Source organism: Anabas testudineus, chromosome 19 (genome assembly GCF_900324465.2).
Source record: "Anabas testudineus chromosome 19, fAnaTes1.2, whole genome shotgun sequence".
Taxonomy (NCBI): domain Eukaryota; kingdom Metazoa; phylum Chordata; class Actinopteri; order Anabantiformes; family Anabantidae; genus Anabas; species Anabas testudineus.
This window is the reverse complement of record NC_046628.1, coordinates 2,664,039-2,676,291: the sequence shown is the minus strand read 5'-3', so window position 1 is coordinate 2,676,291 and position 12,253 is coordinate 2,664,039. Positions and strand designations below refer to the sequence as shown.

General features: G+C 37.9%; 1 protein-coding gene across 2 annotated transcripts in view; it reads left to right on the top strand.

The window, feature by feature from the left end:
• Positions 1 to 12,253, top strand: part of LOC113156499 (dynein heavy chain 9, axonemal) — a 107,380-nt gene that overhangs the window by 74,190 nt on the left and 20,937 nt on the right. For both annotated transcript variants that reach the window (XM_026351675.1, XM_026351676.1), the window contains 7 exons: positions 763 to 927; positions 2,492 to 2,632; positions 4,048 to 4,218; positions 4,392 to 4,514; positions 7,247 to 7,440; positions 8,951 to 9,099; positions 11,401 to 11,528. In XM_026351675.1, coding sequence (XP_026207460.1) covers positions 763 to 927; positions 2,492 to 2,632; positions 4,048 to 4,218; positions 4,392 to 4,514; positions 7,247 to 7,440; positions 8,951 to 9,099; positions 11,401 to 11,528 — 1,071 coding nt within the window. The remainder of the gene's footprint in view (positions 1 to 762; positions 928 to 2,491; positions 2,633 to 4,047; positions 4,219 to 4,391; positions 4,515 to 7,246; positions 7,441 to 8,950; positions 9,100 to 11,400; positions 11,529 to 12,253) is intronic.

Genomic DNA, 12,253 nt, shown 5'->3' with positions numbered 1-12,253 from the left:
TCTGTAATTACAACAATTCAAAGGTCGCAGAGGCTTCTATTAAGGGAAACTTCAATAAAGCAAAGTCATTATCGTGCAGAAACAAGGAGCTGCAACAGACTATAATGAAGGACAAAGCAGGATGAAGCAATAAAGAGAAGCAACCGTGCCCTGCCGACTTTGTTCTCGCAGTGCCTCTCAGACAGTACACTTTGAAAAACCTTCACATGCTTTTGTTTTTTCAGCTAGAACAAAGACAGAAAAAGAAAGTTAAGGTTCAAGCATTATTAAAAGGCAGGGTGTACTAATCCATATGTGTGCATATTCTGCATGACGCTTGTATAGGTTTACAATTGAATCCATCAAGTCTTGTAACATGATTCACGTTGAATGTTACTGTGTGCGTGTGTGTGTGTGTGTGTGTGTGTGTGTGTATAGTTCACCATCAAAGCTCTTTCCCTTCTTGCTCAAATCAACAGTCTTATCAGACTAAGGGTTAGGTCACTCTGCAGAGGTTTGATGTTAGCAACCAGATGGAAGCTTGTTAATCCAGCCCAGAGCGCTCCCTTCTTGGGTCCTGATTGCTGATGCAGAGCATATTGATTAGTTCTGCCTTTGGGCTGCCCTTCAGTTTTCATGTCTTCATACTGACCCACACCTTGAACACCTCTCACTACCTTAGATTATGATGATAAGGCCAGAAAAGAACCAGACAACAAGCACATGGTTACCGAGAAATGCTCTTACATGTAGAATAACTTCATGTACTTCTGTGTTTCTTAGTCAGACCTGACGAAGCAGCAGAATGGTTTCAAGATCACTCTAAAGACGCTGGAGGATAACCTGCTGTCACGTCTGTCCTCAGCTTCAGGAAACTTCCTGGGAGACACAGAGCTGGTGGAAAACCTGGAGACAACCAAACGCACTGCCGCTGAGATTGAGGAGAAGGTCCTGTTCTCTTTTTAATCTTTAGAGTACCTTTTAACTTCTTTGCTCTTGTAGCTTTAGATTAAAACTCACATGCTTCAGTGTAACAGTTGATGACGTAAAAGAGAAAAATAAAAATTGCCTAGAGGCAAATATATATGAAGGGAAGTTGAAAATACATTAAGGGATAAGGGGGAATCAACTTTAAAAATAAACAAGTCATATAAATGTAAATCAGTAATATAAAAATACATTAGTAATATTTAAATTAGTGTGTACCTGCAGTATATCACAGGTTGCCAGGTGGGTGGATTGATAAATCTTGAAAACTAAGCAAGAATATTTGAGCTTTTAAAAAAGAAATAAATCTATTGTAAGTTTTTCAGCGTTCACAAAATTTAAAGGATTACCAGCAGGGCCTCAATTAGAAAATGGTATTTTAGGTTTAATCTATAATGTGAAAACATAGAGAGAAGAAGATGATGCTTTTTGTAGCATCCAACTCTGGGTCAATAGAATATTTTAATATTCCAGTGGCAAAAAAATTCAGCATCTCCTTAAACTTTAACTTTCTTAAACTTTAATTAGGTTTTATTATTTTTCTGTAAATCGATTAACTTGAATGTGACTTATACAAAAAAGCAGTTCCTTGTTCACCATTTCTGAAAACAAAATACATACATCGTAATCAGATTAAGTTGAAAAATACAACAACAAAATCAGTTGCAGTATTAGTAGTATGCATTGCATTGGCTTGTCTATAAAACAGCATATGCAAACCAATGTTTGGCAGTCATCTGGTTCCATGGTTTTGTGTTTGTTCTTCTTTTCCTTCACTTATGCAGTAGATCAGCACTGAAACTTTGCTGTCAAATGTGAAAGATTTCATAGCTTAGCAACAACATGGTTAGCATACCCACCATGCAGCTCTCTCTCTAAGCAACATTGCACTTAGTCTTTCCCTGACGTCTACCATAGACATTTTTTATCTCTAGACTCCTACTAAATTCAGTTTATTACCATTTTATTGTCTTCCCTGGTACCATCGCATATATAACCAGTAAGTATTTTACTGGAACCAATATGTACATCACACACTTTGTCATTTGTGGGGTATAAAGAATTTCTGTATTCCTTTCTCTTTAACTCACCTGCTTTGTTTTTTTGTTTTTTTGGGTCAACAGATCAGATCATGTCTGCTTAGTGTGTTATCTCTGCAAGAAGAGAATTACTGATGTTTTTGATACTTCAGAGCACTTCAGAGAAAGTACTGAATGATGATATGAGTGTGTCTTCTGTCAGCAAGGAAATGAGCGCTGCCGTTGCAGATGTTCATTCTTAAGCATAATTGCGTTGCCTTTTGCTGGTTCAAAAAAAAAAAAAATCGTATAATTGTCATGTTAGAACATTTTTGCTGGAACCGTGAAATTGGAATAGCTCTGCTCTTCACTGGAGGGGGGTTTACTGGATGGTGCACAATTTCATCATTACCTGATTTATGAACCCTGGGTATATGCATATCTGTGTGGCTGTAAGCTTGTGTCTGTGATTGTGATTCCATTTGTTTGCACTACTCTGTCTGTAGGTAAAAGAAGCCAAGGTGACGGAGGCCAAAATCAATGAGGCCCGTGAGCACTACCGACCAGCAGCAGCTCGGGCTTCCTTATTGTACTTCATAATGAACGACCTCAATAAAATCCACCCTATGTACCAGTTCTCTCTCAAGGTAGCTTGTCTATTGACCCACCATGTTTCCTCCCCGCCTCACAGGCTCCCCATGAGACCCCTCTTTACACTCACTGCTCTGTACCTCCCCTCCTTCTTCCATTTGCTCACCATGTTTTATGTTCTTTGGCCTGCTTTTATTGTGTTTGTGGCTCCCTAATGTGGTTATGTAGAGCATAATGTCTTTCATATTGTCAGCCAGCGAGCACTGAGAGGAGGCAGTCTGAGCTATGGTTTGCAATCATTCCCGACTCTGCAGGTAGCTGCCCTAGCCCAAGTTATTTCCCAGCATAATCAAATGAAAACACATTCAGTTTATATACCTTTGACCTTGTAAATGAAATAAAACACATTATAATATTTGTTTTTTACACCATGTTAGAACAAAGAATGACTGAATGAGTAGTTAACAAAAATGACACTGGAATGAAACATAACGAAAGCTATTCTATTTCATTTTAATCTGCAGTCACTCTTTCACTTTTCAAAGAAATGCATTTAGACCTAAACTTGCATATGTGATTAGTATTTTTAGAGTACATACTTTACCTGCACTTTGTAGTACGTTGATGAAGTTAATTTGTACTGTAGTAATCAGCAGCTGATAAAGGTCAAATCTTATAAGTTGCATTTCAAGGGTTATCGAGCTTTGCTTTTTCTAGCTACATCATATTTAAAGTTGCCCCTTAAACCATAGGTGTCCACATAGGCTTGATTAGTTTTTACTTACTGTCATTACATCCAGTGAAAAGACCAAAATCATCAAAGTCTTAATCCTTTTCTCAACACTGCTTACACCACTCAGCTCTAAGCCTATTGGTTCCTGGTCACACTAGTTTTCAGCATCCATTACTCAAACAGAGGGAAATAGCAGATTTCTTGAGAACAAATACACATTTGGTCACTATTTCTGGAGGATGGATGATATGCAGTGTGTGGGTTTGAGTACAGATAAACTACAGTGTGTGTTGTATGTTTATGATATAGAAGGAACATGTATCCTGCTTAGTATCATGTGCCACGTTGTTGCACTATGGCACATGATACTAAGCAGGATACATCCTTTATTACTTTTGAACATTAATGGGAATCATTAGGAGTGTTACAAATGTATGGAAACAGTAGAATGTTATATTACGTAATATTAGTTCACTGTGGGACATTAAGTCTCTAAAACATACTGTATTTCTTTTCAAACTGATGTTATAAAATTTCTGAACCAACAAACGTCTGAACAGTAGTGTGTATATATTAATGCAATCAAGTTACTAATGAATTTAATGTCATTTCTTTGTTGGTTTACATTTAGACAAAAGTGACTAAATGGAAAAGATTTGTTACTTTTCTATTTATAACATTTTGATGTCATATCTTGAGTCAGTGTTAATAGTTTTAACTGCTCTGGTGTGTCCCCAGGCGTTCAGTGTTGTCTTCCAGAAAGCAGTTCTGAAGGCCGATCCGGACGAGGCCCTAAAGCAGCGGGTGTCTAACCTAATTGACAGCATCACCTCCTCCGTCTTCCAGTACACCACCAGAGGACTGTTTGAGTGTGACAAGCTCACATACATTGCTCAGCTCGCCTTCCAGGTAGGAAGGGAAGGCTTCATCTTCTGCATGGTTTGTTTTGAGAGCAAGCTTGCTATTGAATCACTTGCTCCTGAGACCAGCAGCCCTGTTTGGATCTAATCAAGTAGAAAGGAAATGTTGTTTATGCTGAAAATACAACATTTCAACGTCCATCCTGTTTGTTGTGTCCCCAGATCCTGCTGATGAATAAAGAAATAAATCCTGCAGAGCTGGACTTCCTTCTGAGATACCCAGTCCAACCAGGTGTAACATCACCAGTGGATTTCCTATCCAACCACTCCTGGGGAGGGATCAAGGTACAGAGAGAGGCAAACATAGCTTTTACTGTGATTTTTTACCAGTGCTCAAATCTACGTGGAGAGATGCAGAATTCTTGTTGTAAGATGCAAAGGGGCAAGAAAGCAAAGACTGAAACAGAAAAGAAATTGTCAGCTGTAACTTTCCTGCTTCTCAAAGGGGAATGTTGCTTTTGTTGTGTGTTTTATTTATTACTTTAAGACATCACTTCAGGCACATGGACATTATGGGCATTGTTACATTTTCCCCATTTTAACTAAACAATGAATCTAATTAACAAAGAAACTGTTAAAATATTAGATATACTTCAATATACATAACTCATAACCAATAAATTGTTTAATAAAATAATAATTGCATAAATAAATAAATAAATTAGCGCATTTTATTCAAGAAACATATTTGTACCTACTTGTGTTGAGTTCTAAGTAGCTGATGAGAATTATGTGAAAGTGGATGTTGCAGCAGAGTTAATATAATTTTCTCCATTCTGGCTTCTCTGGCTCTACATGCTGTGTAAAGTCAGTACTGTGAAGTTGGCTTGAAATTAGTCAGTTGCATTAATTCTTGTCCATGATAATCTCTTTGAGAAAACTTTGCATACTTCATCTCTGCAAGCACAATCTACTGATTGCTCTAAATTCTCTGAAGTTCTGAAACTTTGCTGTGAAAAATTAAGCAAAGCCTTGGAGCTACTGTAGTTGAAGAAGTCAGAGTGCACTCTGGCATCCCAGTGGTAGATAATATTGTCACTCCCGACTCCCTGCTGTGCTGAGCTTGGTGCTTCTTTTGGGAAATCATGAGGTCAGAGTTTAGATGTAAATTATTAATGCTGTACATATTTTATATATGAATTTGCTGATTTAAAAGCAAGTATGCCTGTAAATTAAAAAAATGTCAATATTACTAACATCAGTACTAAATATTATTGCCAAAATCTGTACTAAATTACAGTATAAAAGTGGCCTCAATCATCCAAAATATTCTGTAAACTGTAAACATTAAAAATGTGTAAGTCAGCTCATGTTTTAGAATCTCATCCTAAATACAAAAAAGTCACTTGATTTCACTTGATCCACGTTTTCCTGTTATATATAATAGATGCATCTGAAAATTACAGTTGCCATTAAGTTATCTTAGCACTTAGCTAAGCATGGGGCTCAAGATCCTGGTGGATTGGTCATACTGGGCTCTGAGACTAGCAACTTTCTGTGATCGCACTTCAGATTTGAGTGATTATGTGTGTTCAAAACCTTTGTGTTTTGTCTCATTATGCCGTTTGACATTGGCACTTTTAATAAGAGCCACAGTTTCTGAACATATCAGACACAATGGTTTAGTGCTCCCAGTGGTAATATGAACAGAAAGCAGTCTAGTCTGTCCATTCTGGATTAAAAACTCTATTTTCACTGTCCACTTTTCTCTTTTTAGACATTTTTATATTTATCTCTTCCTTTTCCAGTCTCACCCGTCCCTTTCTCAACTTTCGCTGTTGTCTGTATCTCTCCCGCTTTCCTCTCTGTCGTCTGTATCTCTCCCTCTCTGTCGTCTGTATCTCTCCCTCTCTGTCATCTGTATCTCTCCCTCTCTGTCATCTGTATCTCTCCCCTCTCTGTCGTCTGTATCTCTCCTCTCTGTTATCGTCATCTTTGTTTATTAATTTCTTTCCAACATGAATCATGAATCCTTCTAAAGAATAGATGTCAGGTGTTGCAGACCTGTGGACGTCAAGCAGCAGAGGTTCCCTTTCTTGTCACATCAGTTTAGCAGCAAACTAAACCCTAATGGCATCCTGTTTTTTTAACCTCTTGTGCTCATGAATTTTTCAGTGTGTATTGCTGAGATTATTAACTTAACCTAAACCCTTCTTAACGTTCAGAGAGGGTCTTTTCCAACTGTGCTCAACCTACTGTGGATGTTTAAGGCCCTACTAATCAGATTCTGTCACTTGATTTTCTTATCGCAGTTGGAAACATAATCAGTTGGAAAGCCTTAAAGGAGGATACGATCCACTGATTGCTTGGCCCTCCTGATTATATTAGCAAAGCAGGAATCCCATGAGATGCTGTGTATTCTCCCCTCACTGGGGCTGAGAGGTTGCCAACCGCCTGTGGTAATTAAATAAACTGAGCTGAAGTGAAGGACTGTGTAAGACTCTTTGTACACTCTACCTTACCACCTCATGCCAAGTGTGGAGAGGTTGTAGAACAGAAGTCATGGATTCACATGAATATAATTTTTTATGACACCTTGTACTCCATGTGTCTCCTATGGGGAGGTTTCCGGACCTTCTGCATAGTTAATATGAACAGGAGCCAGCATACACACTCTGTGTGTGTGTGTTTGTGTACTTGTCAGGGAGCATACCTGCTCACGGCTACACTGCATGACACTGCTTTTCTCTGCTGATGAGATAAGGTGTCTGTCAGCTGGGGCATCACGATGAAACCCCCACTGGTTTTGCAACGAATGCATATTCTGTCCTGTTATGAAAAAGATAGTGTTTACTCAGCATTTTCTTTTGAATAAATATTATTTATAAAGGCATGTGGAAAGATAAGCACTCCTGTCTCATTTTTTTTTTCTAACTTTTGCAAAGTTAGTCGTTTTTTGCTGTGTATTGTGATAGTGATCAAAAACTTGAATGCACATCTGTAATCCCAGAGCAACAACACTAAAAACATAAAGTAGTTTTTCCTATACAAATCACTTTTCTTTCCTCAATCACCAGTCCCTGTGCTCCATGGATGAGTTTAGGAACCTGGACAGAGACATAGAAGGTTCAGCCAAACGCTGGAAGAAGTTTGTGGAGTCCGAGTGTCCAGAAAAAGAGAAATTCCCCCAGGAGTGGAAGAACAAAAGCTCACTTCAGAGACTGTGCATGATGAGGGCCCTGAGGCCTGACCGCATGACATATGCTGTCAGGTAAGAGGTGGAATCATAGCTTGGCCTTTGCTCTGTGATCTGACTGACCTGTGCTGTTTGGTGAAAAGAGTAAAGGTTAACAGTCTAACCTTTGGCTATAGTCAGAGTTGAAAGTTGAGTTGTTGCTCAGAAGTAGCTGCAATTGCACAACTTTGCAGGTACAATCGATGAGTCTTGTTATTAAATGAGACTGTAAAAATAGTCTTTCTAGGAGGACAAAAAAAGTGATTAAATAAAATAAAGCAGTGGCTAAAGTTACATATGTATTTTACTTCATATTTTGACAGCATTGGCTCATAGTTTCATATTAGCAAGTGATGAAGCAAATTTGTCTAATGTATAATAGTGATATAGTGATAAATCTAAAAGTTTTATTAGCACTCTGAGCTGAGCACTCTCAGCTGTGTGTAGTGTTTTTAGAAGCTTTCAACTTTTGGTTTTACATCCCACAACTTTACTGGTTTGGTTCACTTTTATGGCTCTCATTAGCCCTGTACTCCACAGCACCCGTTCAACACTAAACAGCAGACAAAGTTAGCTGGTTAACATAGTGGAGAGCCAAGAGATATTTTTCTCAGCAGTTAGTGGAGATCAAAACAGATCTTCAAAACGTGAGTATCAGACTTCTGTGTCTGGACTAAGGCATTATCCGTGTGTTAATTGTCAGCTGTATGGTAGCAAGTTTGCTATTTTTAAAAGGCTGTACACACCCCTCTTTATTGTGATCTTTCAGAAACAGACCAATGAATCAACATATTGAAACAAATCAATTTTTTCAATAATGAAAATATAAACCTCTAATTAGGTTTGTAGAGTATATTACATTTAGTAAGCACAGTTGGCTTGGAGGTCTGCAGCAGCCCAAGTTTGTAAGTGTCTGTCACATGACCCTCGTCTTCACATCATATAAGTCCCCTTAAGGCATTGCATCACTTAGTGACACAGTACTACAGAACATAAATAGATCACATGGCTTCAAGCAGAAATTAGATCTTAGTGACAAACACTCCTGAAAGTGTGATTTACTTCATTCACATTATATTGATTTAATGAATGCAATGTACTGATATATCTGTAGAATGAGTCATACATAACTGAAACATTTTGTCAATGCTGTGTCAGTGACTATTGTGTGTCCTGGCAAAATCATTGAAGCTTTAGAAGGTTAGTATAAAAATACTATAATTTTTAATAAGCCATCAAGTAGAATTTATGTGAGCCTTGTATCTTCAAATAATCTGGCAAATGTGCAGTGTAATATATCTATTTATTGAAGACTAAAGGATTAGGTCAGAACAACAGTGAGCAAGCCATGATGTGTGAAAAGCTAAAGGATTTAGAGGTTGAAAAGAGCCACAACAGAGCCGTGACTCAAGTTAATATTTTTCTATAAGCAGCAGTCTGTGTAATTCACTATACTACAGAAGAATCCATTTCTTCAAGTTATTCTGCTTGTCAGTCAAAGATAATAAAAAAAGTGTTGAAGAAAACTACCTCCTTCTGCCCACAGAGACTTTGTAGAGGAGAAACTGGGGAGCAAGTATGTGATTGGCAGATCACTGGACTTCGCAGTTTCCTTTGAAGAATCTGGTCCAGCTACTCCCATGTTCTTCATCCTCTCTCCTGGTGTTGACCCTTTGAAGGATGTGGAGAAACACGGTAATGTTCTTTGCTTTAGAGTGTGTTCTGAAGTTTTATCAGAAAATATGCATTGCCAGTGTATCTGTCATTTCCTTATGTCATGGGAAAACTCTGGATTTTCACGGAACATTCTATTGAAGTCAACTGCAGGCATACCTGTATGCATAATATCCTATTTGAAGCCTTACTGCATAGGATTATCATTCAGAGTAGTAGTCATACCACGACATCTGCTGTGTGTCTCTGCTGTGATATCAGTCATCACAGCCAATGCACCACAGACTCAAGGTAGATTGAAAGGATTATACTAAAGGTCACAAATATATGAGACAACACCACTGGTGTATTAGGGGCAGCTGAAAGTAAATGTCATTGGTTTTAGAGTTACTTTACATTACCGTATGAATAATGCGGATGGCAGAAGAACACGCTGGTTGGATTTTTGACCAAAAATATGCCAGAACTTGGAGCTTTTCTGCTGACCTGGAACGGGCCACCATCACAGCCTGACACTTTGAATCTACTGCCATAAGAAATCTGTGGGTATTTGAATTGAACTCTATGAAATATTCAGATTGCAGGGATTGTATCAGTTCAATGGAACAAAGGTTTCTGCAGTGTTTCTACTTTAACTAAAGAATTTTTTTAAAGGAATTCTTGACTTGTTTTAATTTGTGTTTCTGCTAATTCATTATTATGCCGAATACACTGTGGCATTTTTCTCTCATCTTTAAGGCTTAAGGGTTCCAAGCAGCAGAAGGTGCACAAATTGTCAATGGGGCTGACATAGACAGATCTTTGACCTTGTGTGAAATTCAACCTCTTCTCATAATATGTATATATATAATATGAAAAGAGAGAGCACATTTACCTAAACTGCCTGTAAGGGGTGTGATTACTGATTATCAACACCCTCTCTCTAACCATAGCTAACTGCATTAAAGCTAAAAGTAACCAATCACTGAGCTGCAGAGAGAGTGTGGCAATGATGAGTAGAAGCAGTTTGAAAAAGGTGTTTTTCCATTATAGCTGTAACTATTTAGTTTCTCATTGGTATTAGGCTTCAATTAGATTTTCATTAGATAGCTGATGTGATTTTGTATGCTCTGCAGGGGACTAATATCTCTGAGACAAACCCTCTCTATCTGCCTGGTTTCAGGTTGGACTTTTAATGAAACAGACAGAAGTAATTGTATTGTTTGAGTGAAGCCTCAGTGGCAGGTGGGCAAGTACAGCTGAGTCACTCACTGACTGCTTGCTCACTGTGAAGTTAAACGCATACTGTGGCTTTGGGGGAATTAGCTTTATTTAATGTCTTACTGAACGTTAGGATGAGACGATTGTTTTTCCTGTCATCCCAATACATTTAAAGTATTAAGCTGTGTTTCCAAGCTAGTCAGTCACAGGAGTGTTCAAATGCATATCAGTACATAAAAAGGTAAATAACTGTAATGTGTTGTGGTGCTGTTTCTGTTTTCACTTCAGGAGTAAGGTCAATCCGTTGCTGGTTTAAGTTCAAACAAAACTCAGTCTGTATAAACAGTTTGTAGATACACTGGCCAAACAGTTGTAAAACAACTTTGTATGTGGTTGTTTAACACGTGCAAAAACTGTTAAACAACAATAAACTGTAATTTAGTAACTAGTTTATTCACTGAAGCCATGCAACATCACAAAATGCATGTGGTTTATAATTGAGTGGCCAACTCAAATAATAAGTGTAACCTCTGAAGAAGAATCTGGAAAGGTCAAGGACAAAAAAACAGAAGTAGGAGGATCTGAAACTCTGGGAAACTGAGAAGTTTCCCAGAGCGACCAGAGTGAGAGCGAGAGACCAGAAGTCCAGCAAGGACCTGGTTCTTCAGCATCTGGCAGCTTCATGTGGATGCCAAGTTGGTCCTTCTGCAGCCTAAAGAAGCTTGACCAAAAAAGTTTTTGTGGAAAGGCAAAAGCCAAGAAAGCAATTTTTGTGTTTCTAATGTAAAAAAGAAGAAGAGAGAAATAAATACCATCGTTCATAAAAGAACAAAGCAAATTGTGCCTAAGACCTTTGCACAGTACTGTATATTTATTTGTTTTCTTCATAAAAATGTTTGATCAAAGCAAGTTCCACTGTTGCTTCTAGTCATTGTGTTAAGCTAGGCTAAAAATATCTCTGAACTACCTCTGTATTGTACGCCAAACTCATTTAATTCTCAGTTGGATAAAATTAATGCATCTAAAATATCAGACTATTGACTGATGCATACAAGTTCCTCTGTGTCAAGACACACACACATGTATTTCTGTTTAAAATGTTACTGATCTATTTTCTTTCAGGAAAGAAACTGGGCTACACATTTGACAACAAGAATTTCCACAATGTGTCTCTGGGTCAAGGGCAGGAGATTATAGCTGAACAAGCCCTTGAATTGGCAGCCAAGAACGGCCACTGGGTCATATTACAGGTACAGTATAACCATACTCACCGTATGTACTGTACAGATACAGATAACATCTCATTGTACACTGCATGACAAAAAGTGCTTTGTATTTTGAATTTACCACCTGCAATCAGACCTTCAAATTTGTTTTAATGAGGACATTTGGGTAGATCCATTTTATTCTGGAGTAACACAAACTGTATAAGAGATAATTCCTCAGGATTTTGTGAAATATGTGTCTGTGATAAAGCACAGCTACTAAGCTCACACAAAAGGTGCCATATGTTAAATATCATACTCACAACACTCATATCGGAAAACACTATGAAAAATTAATATAGACTTTATTTATGTCAAGCATTTTGTAGTCATGAGTGATTTTAGGTGGCATTTCTTTTATCTGTGCATGTTGCGGATTATGTATATTATCACATTGTTTTTGCTCAATTGGATGATTACTTTCTTCCCAGGTCTATTACCATGAAAAAGTCTATTTAATTTTCTGTAGAAATTTTACTAACTGGAAAGGCAGTGGCATTGTACTATACAATATCTATCGTGTCTGTTCTCTTCTTATTTAGAGGGCAAGGCTGGTGTTTGCATTTTTAGTGCAAAGCTTGGTGGAATTCTAATGGGGAATATCGACAGATGTGAACCACAGACTAGGCACTGTGGACCCTGCCTTTCTTTTAATTCACAGATCTGGTAGAAATAGAAAAGGAAAAAAAAGACTGGATTGCCATCATTTC